Consider the following 17,885-nt stretch of genomic DNA (forward strand, 5'->3'; position numbering starts at 1 on the left):
TTATTCTTAATCTCAATTATTTATTAACTATAATTTTATATATCTATTTCTAAAAATAAACATATTTTTCACGCTTTAATAATTCATATTTCTTATTTCTATTGATGATGTGGCAGCGAAATAAATCATTTTCATGTACAAAAAGATTAAAGTAATCTCTAGACGCTTAATAATAGAAGAAGAAAGAGAGTCGTAGAATATCACTTTTTTTTTTAAATAATTTACAATTAGTATAACATTAACGCAACACAATTCTTATCAACACGAGTTTATTAGTCACAGAGCCTATGGCTCTATCTATTGGGTGATTCTACCAATCACTTTATAGATAGAAGGTATGTAGAACGAACGTATTTATAATTTATTAAAGAAAAGAAAGAGGCAACAAAAGAGGTAAAAGGGGATAGTAAGAAAGTCGTGAAATACTAATAACTAATCTTATGAGTTACTTAAAAATTTTATTTATTATATAAAAAAATCACAAATTAATAATTCTTCGAAGACCTTACACATTAATAAATGCAAATAAAATATACTTTATTTTAAAAAATTTCTTAAAATAAATTTTGTTGGCTTAAAAATTAACTTTTTAAAATAATTCCTTTGTTTGCTAGTAAGCATTATGCAATGTTCACTATGAGATTGTAAAGTTGCAAGAGCAATCTTACGCTCATAATGCAAATGGCTCACGACCATCTCACAACACCTCTCACTATATGATATAAACTTTATACACGATATAACTTTATATGCAGAATTCATATACATATTAGAATACACATTAAATTCAATTGCACTATTTAAAAGTCACATTCAAGGCCTTCAAACTAGACTAAAGTCAAAAAATTAATATCTAACATATCAAAATTATGTAGAGAGTATACCTGTAATAATATGTATATACCTGTAATAATTGTTGCTACCTACAAAAACTGAAATCTAATCTTTATAAAAACGCAGTGAATACTAATAATGTAGTGTTAGTAATCATTCCACAATGTCTAAATAGACTGTAACGAAGTAATTTTAACGGTTACTCTTATTATTCAATTAGATAAGATATTATCATATCCCCACGATTTAGATGAGATATCATGATATCTCCTTTTTTCTATTGTACAATATTCTTTAGACAGTGTAAAACAAACCCAATAGAGCAAACGAGCAACATTATATAATAATATTGAGCGTTTAGGAGCCGCTTAATAATTGTAAATTATTTCAAAATTTGCTTTTGATTTCTATCACAGCTGAACAATATTTTGTGATTTATCAGAGCTCGACTTGCGAGCCGCCAGTGTCGCAATCCATATATTTTAAGATAGATCCCTGTTTTAGATACTCGTTCAGCAAAATCGTTCTTTTCGTGTAGAATTGCCGCTGCGCATCAGGCCACATTCGATTTTCATACGTAAATAAAAATGACGTTTGCGAATCCGAGTGACGTCACGTGCGAGGTCACTGGACACAAAATAAATGGATGTGCGGAGGAGAGACCTCGACACACGAGACCGCTGAATGCTATTGTGCGTACATTTCCATATATTCAACCGTGTTTACATTTCTCTTTCAGCGCCTGAAATACTGCATTATGAACCAATCACGCTGGCAGCCGATATGTGGTAAGGCCAAACGTGGCATGTTTCATTATACTTTTTGTGCAGATACAAATCGGATTTCCCTCGTCTATGAAAGTTTTCTTCCAGGTCGCTCGGTGTCACAACCTACGTATTACTGACGGGCTTCTCGCCCTTCGGTGGCGAGACTGATCAGGAAACCTTCCAGAACATATCCTTGGGAGAAGTGGACTTCCCCGAGGAGCTATTCGAAGATGTCTCGGCGCAGGCAAAAGATTTCGTTGCGCAGCTTTTGGTGCTAGATCCGAGGTATAATCTATCACTGTATGACTAGCGACGGACATTCAAATATCTTTCTACTCAGAGTTTTTACATAATTTCATTACAAAAAGACTTGAATTGTCTTTTTAATATTAAAAACCGGAAGTTTTGGAAAATCTTAAAAGTCAGTATATCTTGAAATAATAAAAAGGTTTATATAATTATAAAAGAAAATCATCAATACTGACATATCACTTTGTTTTTTAGGTAATATTTCTTAAACAAAAGTTAAAAATATAATAGAAGCTAAAACTTTAAAAACATGAATACAAACTAGAAAGTGTCTTTTACCAAATAATACAGCAGTTTTTATAATATTGTGTCATATTTTGTAATAATTAATATTTTCGCATAATCCAAAAAGAGCATCTGAGAAATTGACACAGTAGGCAGTAATGGCAGATGGCAAAATTCAGACACGCTCCCATAAGGAAAGTGTTAAATATAAAATGAATTGATAAACTAAGTAATAAAATATATTTTTATGTATTAAACAAAGATTATAAAAGTAAAAGGCTAGAATTGAATGCTCCTACTTTATTAAAAAAGTGTGAAAAAATTCATGAAACATCGATCAACATTATAGTTGAAGATTTCATAGTTATTGTCTATTCTCAGAGAGGTGTACTAGTTTACGTTGCACAGCGTTTTTATGTCCAATCGCATTACGAAGGAAATATGAAAGAGAAATATAAACAAAACTGTTTTAGGTAGCTACAAAGAATCGTAAAGCAATCTAATGAATGATATACTCATCATTGTTTAAATTATGTAATTTGCAAAAAAAATCGTACAAATTGTACGCTCGCTTTTCAAAAATTTATTTTTAGTACATTTTATATAGAAAACAAACCATGAATGTATAAACAATTTTTATTTTTTAATTATCTAAACAAATCATGCTTTTATCAGTAGTAATGTTAATCATGTTTAATCAGTATTAAATCAGCGCAATTTTTGAAAAATACGTAGGTGTTACTTTGGAAAGGCTATGTCAGTATTAACGACTTTCCTTTATTATACATTAAAAGTGATTTGATGTGTTTTTGAGTCCATTAATATTATACGATTCACTGCGCTTAGGTTCTCTCGAATAAATAGTGTACCAAAAAGTAAATTTTATTCCCATTTTTATTTCCTAAGTGCACGGATGACTGCGAAACAATGCCTGCGCCACGATTGGCTGCGGGGCGCTCCAACACAGGCGTCGCCGCATCTACGAAGGTACCTGTCAAAGTCACGGGAGGTTCTTTTAGAACGCGTGGTCAGTCGCGAAAACCTAAGGAGAGCCGCGTTGATAAGTCAGACGACCAGCCAGGCAAGTCTCTGCCATGGGGACGTCCAAAGTGATCAAAACTATCAGCAACATCGTCAACAGGGTTTACAAGACTGCATGCTCAGTCAAAGCGAAATGTGCCTGAGCTATCATCTAACTGGAAGTCGTTCGAGTTTGGCGGGTAGCGAGGGATTTGCCAGTCCGGCGGATTCTCAGGCCAGTCTGAACTCCTCCAGGACTAGCCTAAGCTGCATGAGCCAGAGCTGTCTGTTGAACCAAGAACAGACGCAAGGTCTACTGAATAAAGCTCAAAGCCGATCCCAAGCTAATTTGAATCAGGGCTTGAGCCGCGGTATACTGTCGAGAATACGTAGTTTGAATCGCGTTCAATCTCAGGTGTGTTTGCTAAACGGATCTACGGCAATCAGTTGCGAGCGAGCCGGTGCCGTTGCTACGATGAACTCTGTAATTAGCAAGTCCCGCGAAAAACTGTACGGCTTGAGGTCCTTGTCGAAGTCTCAGGGTGTCTTAGATATCTATAGAAGTCTGGAATGCTTAAAGCGGAGAAGAAAGAGTTATCAGCGCGCGAAAACCGAGGATATGTTACCGATTTTCAAGCAACTCGATGCCGAGATCGCGTGTTCTAGGCTTACACCATCAAGCGACGATCGTTTGATCGTTAATGTAAAATCAGAGATTGATTTAATATCCAATAAGATCGAGCGGAAAATTGACCAAGGTGTGCCAATTGTTTCATCAACAGACGCAAAGACGCCGTGTGATTTCAATAACGATGATCGGAATTGCTCGTCTGTCGAATCGAATAACTCACAATGCGTAGTGAAGAACGGGGAACCGCCACTGACTCCGAAGAAATCCTCGCAATCCGAGGAGAATCTAGATTCTCTCAAATCCGTCGAATCGGATACTCTAACGGAGGATTCTGACGAGATGCCGTTGTGCCGCAATGCGGTGCCCGCCAATGCAGACAAACGTCCCTGCGAACGTCAACATTCCGACGTGTCCAGCCGTTCCAACAACTCTGACGACAAAGAAGATCGCTCGACAGAGTCCGAGAATGAGGAACCAAAGTATACGGTAGCGCAGCTAGTTTCCGCTTTCAACAAGCACCAGGAGGTTGCTTCGAGAACAAGCCTGAAAGCAATCATGTGCGAAAGACGAATCAACGAGATGACGTTTCCGACTGGCACGAAGGCATTGCGTCTCTTTATTCCAGACATCAATATTACCGAGAGCAAGATCGTCAGACGAAAGACGAGTTATAAGCCGCGAAAGAATTGGGAAGAACTCAGAAAACGTAACGAGAAAAATGAAGGCGTCTTGAAGAGTCTCGATTCTGGTAACGAGGACGACGACAATGAGGACGAAATTCGGAACAATATAAAAGACAATCAAGCGAAAAATAAAAGGGATTCCGCGGGAAATGTTGAGGAAAGTGTTGCCGATGTCTCGCAAAGCTTAATGATTCAGGAGGAAGACATGAGCCTATCCTTGGATCGATGGTCGCTCTTGCGATCTGAGGAGAACAATGAACAAAGTATCTTTATCGATAACACGGGTACTCAAAATAGTCTCGATATTACGATAGACGAGAAATACAAACAATGTGTGAAAGGTGCTATGTCTAACAAAGTGGAAGTGCTTGAGGACAAAAATGAGGAAAAACATCTAAAGCAGCTAGAAGTGCAACCGAGGATTACCATTTCGATACGACAGAAGGAGAGATTACCTAATTACATATATCCAGACATAATTGTCGCAGTCAAAGACGACAATTTTGAAGCGCCCAAAAAAACTGTTGCCGCGACGGATTTTCGTAATGGAAAATCTGGGCCTAAAATATCTATGGTCGAACGAACCAAGCAGAGTTTTAGTGTTGACTCCGTAAATCCGAACGTAAATCTTAAGGATATTCTGCAACGGGTAGACAATTCCCAAAATACTTCTAAAGAAAATCTTGAAAATTTGAGAAAAAGGACATCGATTGCGAAGATTATTTTAAATGACAATCTCATCCATGACAATCAAGCAGGATTGGGTAAGTTAATAATTTTTTAAAACTAGATTAAGTTAAAGTTAATAGTTTAAATTTATACTTACAGAAAAATTCATAGTGATGTTAACTATACAAGTTACAACTATATATATTATACGTAGAATTAATATACATAGTTCAATAAACTATTTTATAATTATTGCAACTAAAATTTTTATTTCCATAATTATAAAATAATTTATATCACCATGTTAACAATATTTGTGCAACTATTAGTTTATAGTAAAATAGTAATTCAATTATAATTAATAATTATATAGACTTATTTTCCTACAAATAAGTTTTGACAATTACATACTTCTAGTTTCTGCATGATTAAGAATAAGAATAATCTAATATATGATTGGAATAGTTATTATAACAGTAAAGCAGTGGCATAGGGTCCTAAGTGCTAGGAATAAGAACGAAGGATCTCGAGTTCGAATCTTAATCGATTCTGTCACCTACATTTGCATTACTATTTTTTTATAGTTTATTCAACATTTTATTAGTATGCAGTAATATTATTTAATATTATTGCATTTTCTTAGTTCATATAACTTGTTTTTATTATAACTTTGTAATACATAGTTGAGATGTTATTTATTTTATACAATTTTTTATCTGAGTGTAGTTATATTAAAATTTGTGATAAGATTAAATAAACTTAAATTAAAAATTAATTTTAAAAAGCATCATTTATATTAAATTAAAATGTCATATTTTTTTAATTACATTACTGTAAATAGCAAAATAATTGCAATGTAAATTACCAAGTAAATTTTATATTTTACTTGTAAATTAAGTTTATATGAAATAACTGTTAGAGATGTTGTAGCTGGAACGTTTTTCTTTTACATATATAAATTTTTAACTTGAGAGAAAAGTTATTAAGTTAAAGTTTATGTGTTTTAAAAATAAATAGTTGAGGTTAAAAAGTAACTCATTTAAAATCAACTAACTTAAGTTAAAAGTTATTAATTTCAAAGTTATTAATTTTATTATTTTCCTTTTAACTTTTTAATTAGTTACTCAACCCTACAATCAAGATAGTAGCCCTAGCGGATGCAGGACAAATCCTCGCGCAAAAAACGAACTGCCCTCAAACGATAATCAGTCCGAGGAGTCAATAAAGTTAATAGTGTCGCCGTCTTTCATCCGATCTTCCTCCTTGTCCAGCGACAGCAGCTGTCCCACACCGTCCACCGTGCAATCCGACGTGAACGTATCATGGGAGGATGTCCAAGTTGCTACGGGCTCCACTACGTCTCTGGAGAAGGAGGACGTTTGCAGAGTCGCAAAAAAGAGCGACGTCCAGCGAACGTGTAGCGAAGGGAGAAACAAGCAGTGTGCACCGGAAGACCGAAAGATCTGGGGGCGGATTTGTACCGGCTCGTACACCAGAGCCATGGAAAAGTTTAGTGGTAAGAATATAGACGCTGCGAAGAAGTCGCTAGGTTCAACTATTCTCACGCAACAATCAGAAAAGATTAGACGAAAGAGCAGCCCTGCAATGCCGCAGTGTATAAATCCATAAAAATCTTAATCCTTAGACGATTCCATCAGAAATATGTACGCAATACATTTTGAATGAAAGATCAGAAAATCATAAATATATCCACTTATGTGTTCCTGAAGGAATAAAGCGAATTTTACACTGGAATCGACGTGATGTGGATTGCAGTAACACGCGAAATTAAAGTGAAGAAAATAGCTCTTTTTTTTCATCACGTTTTAACAAGGCAAGAGAGAAAGAAAGGTAATGCACTCGCGATCTTGGCAAATGACCGTGAATGCGAACCTTGGGCAATTCACGGGCATTAGAAACTCCGCTGTGGTGCCACATGCCGACATCTCCAATCGAAGTGTATCAACGTGGCTTAATGACGCAGAGACATGTGTCAGTGATTCTACTAGCTGTTATTAACATCCCACTTGTGTCGAGCATGTGATCAACGACTCTAGTGTTATCCCTTTTGACTTAATCACCATAAGGGAACATTTATCCTTGTTTACGCGCGCACGCATATGTACACAGTCAATGAGGGTGAATATATTTTCAGAAAACAAGGGTATAGTAGATGAAGTAGAATGTAGTTTTTAATTTTGACATATATCGTCTCAGCACATGTCTCGTTTTAAATATTCATAAATTTTCTTGTGCAAATTTTCTCTTTTTATTTAATATTCTTTAGAAGTTCCAATGTTTTAATAATTTAAAAATTAGATATATAGAGATTAAATTACGTCTTTTTTTTTCAAGAAATGCTCTATGTATTGTGTATTTTTTATATATGTGTAACATATTAATAAACTGAGACAAAAAAATAAACACAAATATTGTTCTTCAACAGCGTAATTATCGGAAAGATAGCCACAATTACTTTTATAAGGCGTAATTAGAGGTATGATCGTGAAATTAAAAGAATTGCTGCAGATACATGATCACGGCCACGACTCTTTATGGGATAATTATGGAGTGATTCACTCAAAGCAAATTGCGTACACGCGCTTTCAAAGTGATCATAAATTGATGCAAGAATAGCACGCAGCTTGACCTCCGCGGAATGGCAGCAAAAGAAAATTAATGTCGTTGATAAAGTTATAAGCTGAGATTGGATTAATAATTAACTATCAGACATGAGTTTGATCAAAAGGATAACGATAGCACTTTCATACGAATTGCTAAAATTAAATTTTATTGTAATATAAAACAAGGTTCAGTTCATTATATATCATTTTGATATAATGTATATATACTGCTATATAATATGCACAAATAATAGTACACTAACTTGATCACTCCCATCGACTTTTTCGCACTCTTTTACGTTCCGATCCCGAGGAATTGGAAGCTTGAATTTCTTGAACCACTGCAGGCTTCGGTGGAGGTACGATTGGTGGCGGCATTATCACGGAAGGTGGAGTAATTGTTTGTTCCCAGGTGTGATCCGACGATGCTCGAAACTGCATATTAAGATTATATTAGTAATAAATTATATTTCTGAATTTTGTTCCTTGATATATTATATTTTATATAAGTATGAATCTCTCAATGTTGAGTATTAATCAATTTATTTATTTGTTAACTAAAATAATAGACTATAAATTTTTAAAAATGTATAATCATCATTAATCAATTAGTAAAATTAATCATCAAATAATTTTGTATAATTAATCAATTAATTAAGTTTTTGCTTATTAATTACTTAAAGTAAGTGATTAAAGATTAATGCTAAATCATAGTTGATTTAATTAATTATTCAAATAAAACGATCACCGATGATTAAAAATAATTATCACTCGTTAACCATTAATTTTTAATTACATTTCAAAAATTATATTTATAATTTTTATGAATAATTATTAAAAAATTTATCTAATCTAATAATTATTTAAAAAATGTTTTAATTAATATCGGTTGATAAATTATTTTATTTATTATATTAGTCTATATTCAGTTATCAATTAATGATATCAATCAGTAAAAACTAATGATTAATAATAAATTTTTTAATTATCAATAACTTAATTGAATTAATCACATACAACATAAATTACATACAACAATTTATTTTAATCAATTCATTTTAGTGATTAAAAATTTAATTGATTAATGCCTGAGATTTATTTAAAAAATTTTAATTTAATTTTAATATCAATTATAATAAAAAATTAAATCAATTATAATAAAAAATTAAATTTTTAGTCATCATTATTAATCAATAAATTGATTAATTTTTGCCTAATATTGGTACACATGTCTTACCTGGGAATTATATTGACTTCGGAAAGCGGCCTTCATAGCGGAAAGTCTGTCACTACCAGGTCCGTGTCTTTCCAACTTTTTAACTACCTCACTAATATCCTTGGATGCTTGTGACGTTGATCCACCCTAAAATATACAATTATTTTAAAACATTCAGTTATTTTGTTATAAAAAATAGATATACAAGGTGTTCAACAAGTGGGAAAAAATTAAATGATTCTAGATAACAATATAAGATAAAAATTGAAAATAATAGAATTAAGATCAAAGTTTTGTTTCCTAAATATGTTTGAATATTCATAAGTATTTAAAGCATGCGAATGTTTAGACATAAAAACTAAAGCCTTCTTGAAATGTTATTTTTTATTTTACAATTCTGAATATAGGTATTTTTCTACGACTTTCTTGATTTATAAATTCTCAGATTTATGATAAATATGTAAGAGGCAATCAAATGAAAACAAGACAGACTCTATAACACAGTATATACAGTCTGTCTCGTTTTCATTTGATTGCCCCTTATACTAATGACTAAAAAGTAACTAGATTATAACAAAGCTAATTAAACATACATTGATTTTAACAAGTAGCAACTTAATAGCAATTTTATTATTATTCTTATTTTATCATCTAAAATCACTGTTTAAATTTTCTTGTTGCCCAACGACTTGTGTATAACCATTTATATAAGTTATTATACGATGTGTTACAATGTATACCGAATTGGATACATTAGGTCTGCCTCTAAAACCAAGTCCTGCGCCACCGATATTTAAACTTTTTCCTTTTCCACCTTTGAATCTCGATTTCCTAAACCACGCGCTTTGCATAGCCAAATCCATTAAACTCTTTGGAACTTCTTGATTCGCTCCCTCCAAATTTCTCACTAAATGTCCAGCAAACTCCTTGTCTTTTTCCGTCACAAGGGTAAATGCCGTGCCTTTTTCACCGGCTCGTCCTGTCCTTCCTATTCTATGTGTATGCGTATCGATATCTCGTGCTACGTCGTAATTCACGACAGTCTTGATATGTGGAATGTCCAAGCCTCGCGCTAAAACATCACAAGATAATAATTTCGTGTATGTATATGCAATATATACAAAGAATATATATTTTGCATCTATAGAATGTTCAATTTTAATGGAAACAGAGGAATATCTTGAAAATAAAGCAATTGTTTTCCTAATTAAAATTGTACGATTCTTTTACACGACATAATAGTCTTAGTTATAATGTATATAAAAGTATTATAAAGTTATAAAAAATTCACGAAATATTTTATACTTTATTCTAATATATTTCATCATGAAATATAAAATCTCTATCTTGTAAATATGTAAATTGTTGATTTTTTAATAATCATATCTTAATATTTTTATGTACAAAATAAGATAAATTAAAGAAAACAAATTTGTTTTTCAAAAATATATGTAATTGCATAATTTTTTTTCAACTTTTATTTGAAACATTTTCGTGAAAGAATTATTGTTTTTTTTTTTGTTATTTGCAACTTTCATAAAGTTATCCTGTATATATATATATATATATATATATATATATATATATATATATAATTTTTTTAATATTAATAGTTCAATTACCGGCTACGTCAGTAGCGACTAAAGTACTGACATCCTTCTTCTTAAAAGCGGTAATCACTTTATTTCTCTCAAGCTGATCCATATCACCATGTAAAAGTAATACATCAAACTCTTTCAGTTTGAGATTGTTGGCAAGTTCTTCCGCGTTCAGCTGATGTAGGGGAAAAACATTAAATTACATCCCTTTCACATTGTGTACTATGGATTATGGGATGCTTAGTTTTCGCACCTTCTTAGTGACAAAGATCAAAAGACTGCCAGCGCTTAGAAATTCAACCAAGTTCTGCAATAGCCAATTCCATTTACCACTAGGATTATTATGGAACATAATCACATGTTGCGTCACATCGGTGTTAGCTTCACCAACATCTCCTTGCACTATCCTAATGGGATCTGTTAAAATGTCTCTAGCGAGCTTCTCTACTTTTTTTTTGAATGTCGCGCTAAATAGCAATGTTTGTCTGTCAGGTCTCACGTGATTACATATAGATCGTACTTGCGGTTCTATAAAAAAAGAGATTTTATTTTATTGATTTTCTCATAAGGAAAGGTTCCCATTTTTCGTTTTTGTTTCATTATTCATTAATAAAAGAAGATGGGATAAAATTTCGTAGAGAAATCTTCTTTTAATAAAATTTATAGCTTAAATAATTTAAATATGATTATTAATTCAAAATGATTATTTAATAACAAAACAAAAACAACAACTAAACCAATATTTAGAAGTCAATTTTATCCCTTCAAAATGAATTCAAGCAGCAAAAAGAAGTAGTTCATTATATATCAGGATCTTCTACGTATTAGTATAATTTTTTCTTACTTTCGAGTTAAGGACCTTTCTTTATCAATATATATTAAAAATGTATGAATTATTCAAATACGAATCAAATCAAATAAGATTTAATTTGATTCGAATTTGAATTTCTATGAGTTATACAAATGCTACAAATGCTTTGAAGCATTTTTTGATCTGTCAATTAGTAAAATTCTTTATTATGGTCAATCAAATGCGACGAAGCATTTGCAGTATCAAACTAATCGTACCTTATAATTAAAATCTAAAAAATTATTCAAGAATTTCAAATCTAAAAGGTTTAAAATTACATAAATTATTCATTCACAAATTACATATTTTAGCTATCTCATAAAATCGTACATAAAGTGACTTTATATTATGCAATCAATATAAATTTTTAAGCATAAAAAATTTTTATTATCTATATATTAAACTCTAACCTAACAATAATTATGTTATTAAAAAGTATTTCAACGACATGATTCAATTTGGATAAAATTTTGTTGATTTGGATTCAAACATAAAATAAAATTCATTTAGATTCAATTTAGCGTCAAAAATTCATGATTCGTACATCTTTATATATATTATAGTGTGCCTTTACTCACCAAATCCCATATCAAACATTCTGTCGGCTTCGTCCAGAACTAGAAATGTAACTCTAGTTAAATTCGTTGCTTTCATCTTAACTAAATCGATCATTCTACCAGGAGTAGCAACTACAATCTCCGCGCCACTTTCCAATGCTTTGCTTTGTTCCCACTTGCTGCCACCTCCATAGCAGCAACAAACTTGAATATTATAAACCTTTCCAAATTTCTTTGCTTCTTGATAAATCTGTAAATAACGTTCGTGATAAATTGTTCGAATATCATTCTGTTGTAGTAGAAAGAACGTTATGATACCTGTTGAGACAATTCTCTCGTTGGAGCCAAAATGAGACCAATTGGGCCATCTCCAGCTTTCAATTCACGCTGATCCATAATGTGTACTAACATCGGCCAGATAAATGCTGCCGTTTTACCACTACCAGTTTTCGCTATACCTATTATATCTCGCCCGCTCAAGGCAGCGGGGACTGCCTGTGCCTGAATAGGTGTGGGCTGTGTGTATTCGTTCTTACGGATAGTTTTAATGAGCGCATCATCAAAGCCGAAATGGCCAAAACTTGTGACTGGATTCGGCGGGGACGGTCCAGATACCTTTATACCCAAAGTCTTTTTTAAATCGTCAATCTGCTGTTTACTTAAACTTGCAATCTCCTCGTGTACATTGTAAAAGTTTTTTTCAAATGGTTCATATTCTATTTCGCTATGATCGATCGGAGGTAGTGGATCGATCTCCTTCTTTTTCGGTGGTGCAATAGGATTGCCGTCTTCATCGTATTCAATTTCTTGATCAGACTCTTCTTGTTGCAAACCAGCAGTTGGATTTTCTTCCATATACCTTAAGAACAAAACAAAAATAAATTGTACATTTTATGGTGCATTAGATAGAATAAATTAGTAATTACTAGAGTGTTCCAAATACTGAAATTTGATTTTAAAATACTCTTCTTAAGATTAGATTTAAAAGATTAAATCATATTAAATAGAGAACATCGACCTAATATGTAAAAACACAAATATTAAATCAAAAGCCTTGTAGATCACAACTAGATCTTAATATTGATATTTATTATGTGATTTTATATACTTTTTCAAGTTCACAAAATTGTGCGCCGAATAACTTTTTAGTCTTAAAAACACAATTTTAAGTTAAACAAGAAATAGTAATATAGCAACATTAAATTGAAAATTACTTTAATAACTAGTGCTAACAAACATATAAAATGTAAGAACCCTTTCTCCTTTAAAAAAAAACTGTAAATAAATTTGTTGCGAAAAAGATCACAGTCAGGAATCCTCTGGGACTTCCCAGAGGATTAAAGTTGTACTTTCAGTTTTACTTTCAATGAAATGTTATAACAATAATTAGATTGCTTAGTAATTAAAATAAAATTAAATACAATTATGTAATAACATAATCCATTCAAAAATACATTTAAGATCAAATTTCAATATTTAGAACACTGTCAGTAATTGAACTATTTACCCAATGTGTGACTGGCAATATCTAATAAACTTATACCTATAATAACTTTCTTCGTCATCTTCCCCGTCAATGTCTGCTCGAATTCCTTTGGATTTGTCTTCCTTATGATTATCACCGCGTTGAGCTGCGCAATTGTTCCGCTTCACTTCTGCGTCGATACCTGCCATAAAAGCATCCAAAGTATCCTCTTCACTGTCGCTGTCATCCTTTGTCGCTGATTTCTTCATCAAGTCGTATGTGGGAGAACCAGGCGCAGGAATATATTCCAATGAAGAAGTTGGAGGTTCGTCATCATCCTCAAAATATCTGGATTTTAAAGCAAAAGAGTAAGAAATAAATACCAACAAGAGCCATTGAGTTTTTGTGCAAGGTGAATACTTTATTGAAACACTTAATTGAAAAGGTGTATAATATAAAAAGTTGCAAATGTTTTGATTCACATTTCAAATTTTCTTTCAATGCAGTAATAGATTAAAAATGAGTTCATTAAAAATAAGTGGATTATTTACCGAGTTTAAATCTCAAGGAAAATATCATCCAATTAAACACAAAGTATAAATGTCATGATCAGGAAATACATTAAACAATTCAGATCAAAGAAAGGAGATACTCCAACTTTAAAAAATGAAAAGAAGTAATGTAACTTTTCATTTATATATCTCTTAATATAGGAGCTTTTGATATTGCCATATTTAAAATAATAAATAATGAATAAAATTTTTTTAAGCAATAAAAATAATAAATATTGATGTGGGAAAAAGTGAAAGAGAATATAATCCGTCGTCCCATCAAACGTTATGATCCCTTATAATGTGAAAAACATTTTATTCACAAGCAACTTGATTATTCCAACAATTATTCCAAACAACAGTATAATTAACACTGACCAACTGGAAGAATGATTAAGATCTGAATTGTGAATTTGTAATGTGTTCTGAGGTTTATAATTTGAATTTTTATTTAACATCTGTAACATAATAATTCATAATTTATTGTAGTTAAAACATAATTAGAATAATGTTTAAATTATAACAATACACCAATAATAACTTAACAAAATCGAAACGTTGTTGTTTAACTATGTATGTATTAATCGTTACAAATAATACTTAGCGTCTAGCTTGGCTTATATGCTCCTCATAACAATATACTTTGTTTTAAAAAATAATTGTTTATAATAATTTAAACATAGTAATAAAAAGTCATTTTTCACTAGTGTGATGTTACTTTAATTATATAATTCATGAAAATTGTACATTCTTACACAAAGATGATAAAACTTTATTTTCTGAATTCCAAAATATTCTTAAAATTTCATCATTTCTTATAGTTTTTTTTTAATTTTTATATTTTATTTGTGATTAAAATTTCCTTTTCTACTCAATACTAATTTAGATACTTATTTAAAGAAAACTATAAATTTTGGAGAAGTTCAAAAAAGTCTTTATATTAATCATAAACTTATTCCCCTATTTGACTAAGTTTTGTATATTAGAAACTGAAGAAACTCCTTAAGAGTAAAATTACATAAATAATCATAGATGACAAATTGAAAGACTCATAGCAGTGACCAAAGTTAAAAAAGTGATAATTCAGATTTAAGGATCTTAATATTTGATAATATTTTAGCTAATAATCTTTTAGTTTGATAATATTTTAGCTTTGCAATACCAGCTTAAATTTGAAATATACAAGCTTCTTAAGTTTAATTTTTTTTCCTAATCAATGATAAAAAATTTTAATTGTAAATATCCAAATTTTAGCTTTGAAAATAGCTGCAAAAAAAAACAAAAAATTTAATTTATGCTGGCTTATGTCATAGTAAAAATGACCCTATTTTGCTGAAGTTTTAAATAAATAACTTTTAAATGAACAGATGGATCTAAATAAATGTTTCTACAAATATTTATTACAGTATTATTAGTACATTAGTATTATTAGTACATAAAAAATTCAATTTAATTTTTTATATTATTTCTTCACTTGCAAATAAGTATTATAAACCATGATTTTGTAAGAATATAAGATAATTTTACATTAAAAGCAAATAAAACTTATTTAAAAATTTTTTAACCAATAAGAGAATAATGCCCAAATTTTACACAGATACTCAAACATAACAAGAAAACCATCTATAAATTAAAAAAAATTTTTTTCATTTGAAATATAGCTTATACATCCTTAATAAATTTGTTCTTTTTATAATATTTAAACCTATTGTATTGAGACTATAATTAACTCATGTAGAAACCATAGATCAACACTAGGATTTCAATGTGTTTGTTCAGCAAGTCTTTATGAACAAAAGCATTGAAATCGTAATGTTGAACTTTATTGTAAAAGTTAACTGTTATGGCCTCTATCAACCAGGTTTTATTGATTATACATAAGATGATACTCACTCTTCTTCGGTCTTGCTACGCTTCTTAGGCATACCCCAGCTAGCAGATAAGGCGTTTTCGGTAATGGCATGCATCGTGTGATAACCTTGCTTGCTTAAAGTGGAATTTTGAGGAGGTGGAGGTATGTTGGTGCCACTTCTCTTTGCTCCAGACATTTGGAAGCCAGTAAAGCCGAAGCCTTTTGGTTTGTTACCACTTCCTCGATGATAGCTCATTGCGTTAGCTTTAACAACATTAAATACTAATTGAATTAAGCTGAATAATACTTTATCTTATCATAGTTGATCCAATATGAATAATCATTTGGATAAATAAATAATCTCTATTAGACATAAAATGCTACCATAAGCTATCGTAAAAAAATAACTTATATTCGACAAGATCTGGTTCGCATTTTTATCTAAAATACTCAACCGATCAATATGTCAAATCAATACAATAATAGACCAAGATTATTACGAGTTATATCTACTCACATAATTAACATTCGAAGACCGAAGGTTAGGACGCGAATAATTTATCGTTGCAGAATAACTTCGATAAATTTCTCTTCGCGATGCTACTGTAAAAATCTCAGGAATCTTAGGCAATAACTATCCGTCGAACAACAAACTCACAAATCCGCTCGCATTTATCCCACTGCTGATCAGTAGAATTTTCCGTCAAAAAAACGCAAAAAAGAACGATCACAAACTATGCGCAATGTCGTCACGTCGTTTAGTGATCGCAAAACGGCCATAGACTTAAGCCGCGTTTAGATGAAGAAGAAAAAGCGGAACGGAACAGTTAGGGGAAATTCACACCTTGGCAAAAAAACAGAAAGCAGAAAAGCAGTGAGCCAATCAAAACTCGCGTTGGGGGTCGATTATAAAACTTTTTCCCTAAAGCGGAAACGTGAAAAGTGAAAAATTTCTCCATTAACTTTAATGGTAAAAATTTTCACTTTTCACGTTTTCGCCCTAGGGAAAAAGTTTCATGATCGACCCCCTGGTAATAAACAAGTTACACCCATAGAATTTGATTATGTATGTACACCCAAGGACTTTGATTCTGTCCATGGGGAAATTTTCCAAACTGAGAAGTCACCACTTTCTACATACTCGCAGTTCATGATTAATAAAACGACTAAAGCTTATTGGTCGTTACGTTAATCATAAACTGTAAGTAAGTAGAAAGATAGCGACTTCTCAGTTTAGAAAATTTCCCCATGGACAGAATCAAAGTCCTTGGGTGTACATGGGGAAATTTTCTAAACTGAAAAGTCGCTATCTTTCTACATACTTACAGTTTATGATTAACGTAACGACCAATAAGCTCTAGTCGTTACATTAATCATGAACTGCAAGTAGAAAAATAGCGACTGTTTAGTTTGGAAAATTTCTCATAGGCCTTTACACCGAGCACTTAGTACACGTACTAACTAGTAATTTTCTATTAAATTATTTTAATTTCGGCAATGAATTTAAAGAATAATATACTAAGCTGGTATAATATGAATCGAGATAATTAAATATACGTATCATATATACACGCATCGTCGAAAATAAGACCTAGTTTACACCAAACACTTGACACGCATACTAACAAGTAACTTTCTATTAAATTGTCTTAATTTCGACAATAGGTGTAAATGTATACGTAATATATATATTTAATTAATTATCTTAATTCATATTGTACCAGCTTAATATACTATTCATTAATTTAATTATCGAAATTAAGATAATTGAATAGAAAGTTACTAAATATTACGCGTATCTAGTATTCAGTGTAAACAAAGCTTAAGATAATTTAATAGAAAATTACGAGTTAGTAACTTAGTACGCGTATTAAGAGCTCGGTGTAAACTAGGCCATAGACAGAATCAAACACGCTGGGTGTACAGTCGTGTTCATTGGCTGTGTTCCGTTTTTACTGGCAGTGCAGTAAATGTGACGTCATGACAGTACACTGTCACAACTGTTCCAATATTACTGCATTACTGCCAGCACTG

At 31.5% G+C, this 17,885-nt stretch overlaps 2 protein-coding genes across 4 annotated transcripts in view; one reads left to right on the forward strand and one right to left on the reverse strand.

Annotated features, from left to right (window-relative positions):
* LOC105192947 (probable serine/threonine-protein kinase DDB_G0278901) overlaps positions 1-6,826 on the forward strand; it is a 31,859-nt gene extending 25,033 nt beyond the window's left edge. For both annotated transcript variants that reach the window (XM_011157237.3, XM_039453907.1), the window contains 4 exons: positions 1,574-1,622; positions 1,707-1,886; positions 3,042-5,233; positions 6,259-6,826. In XM_011157237.3, the coding sequence (XP_011155539.2) occupies positions 1,574-1,622; positions 1,707-1,886; positions 3,042-5,233; positions 6,259-6,767 (2,930 nt within the window). In that variant the 3' untranslated portion in view covers positions 6,768-6,826. The remainder of the gene's footprint in view (positions 1-1,573; positions 1,623-1,706; positions 1,887-3,041; positions 5,234-6,258) is intronic.
* Positions 6,827-7,901: 1,075 nt separating this feature from the next.
* LOC105192948 (ATP-dependent RNA helicase DDX42) overlaps positions 7,902-17,885 on the reverse strand; it is a 32,074-nt gene continuing 22,090 nt past the window's right edge. Inside the window, exons 1-10 of one of the 2 annotated variants that reach the window (XM_011157239.3) lie at positions 16,369-16,624; positions 15,893-16,115; positions 13,527-13,796; positions 12,302-12,842; positions 12,005-12,233; positions 10,830-11,104; positions 10,601-10,751; positions 9,719-10,050; positions 9,000-9,125; positions 7,902-8,197 (exon numbers count right to left, since the gene is read on the reverse strand). In XM_011157239.3, the coding sequence (XP_011155541.1) occupies positions 8,030-8,197; positions 9,000-9,125; positions 9,719-10,050; positions 10,601-10,751; positions 10,830-11,104; positions 12,005-12,233; positions 12,302-12,842; positions 13,527-13,796; positions 15,893-16,107 (2,307 nt within the window). In that variant the 5' untranslated portion in view covers positions 16,108-16,115; positions 16,369-16,624 and the 3' untranslated portion in view covers positions 7,902-8,029. Of the gene's footprint in view, positions 8,198-8,999; positions 9,126-9,718; positions 10,051-10,600; positions 10,752-10,829; positions 11,105-12,004; positions 12,234-12,301; positions 12,843-13,526; positions 13,797-15,892; positions 16,116-16,368; positions 16,625-17,885 lie in introns of those variants that run through there. The other variant, XM_039453908.1, reaches the window with a different exon arrangement.

The sequence above is a fragment of the Solenopsis invicta genome, chromosome 9 (assembly GCF_016802725.1).
Source record: "Solenopsis invicta isolate M01_SB chromosome 9, UNIL_Sinv_3.0, whole genome shotgun sequence".
NCBI lineage: Eukaryota > Metazoa > Arthropoda > Insecta > Hymenoptera > Formicidae > Solenopsis > Solenopsis invicta.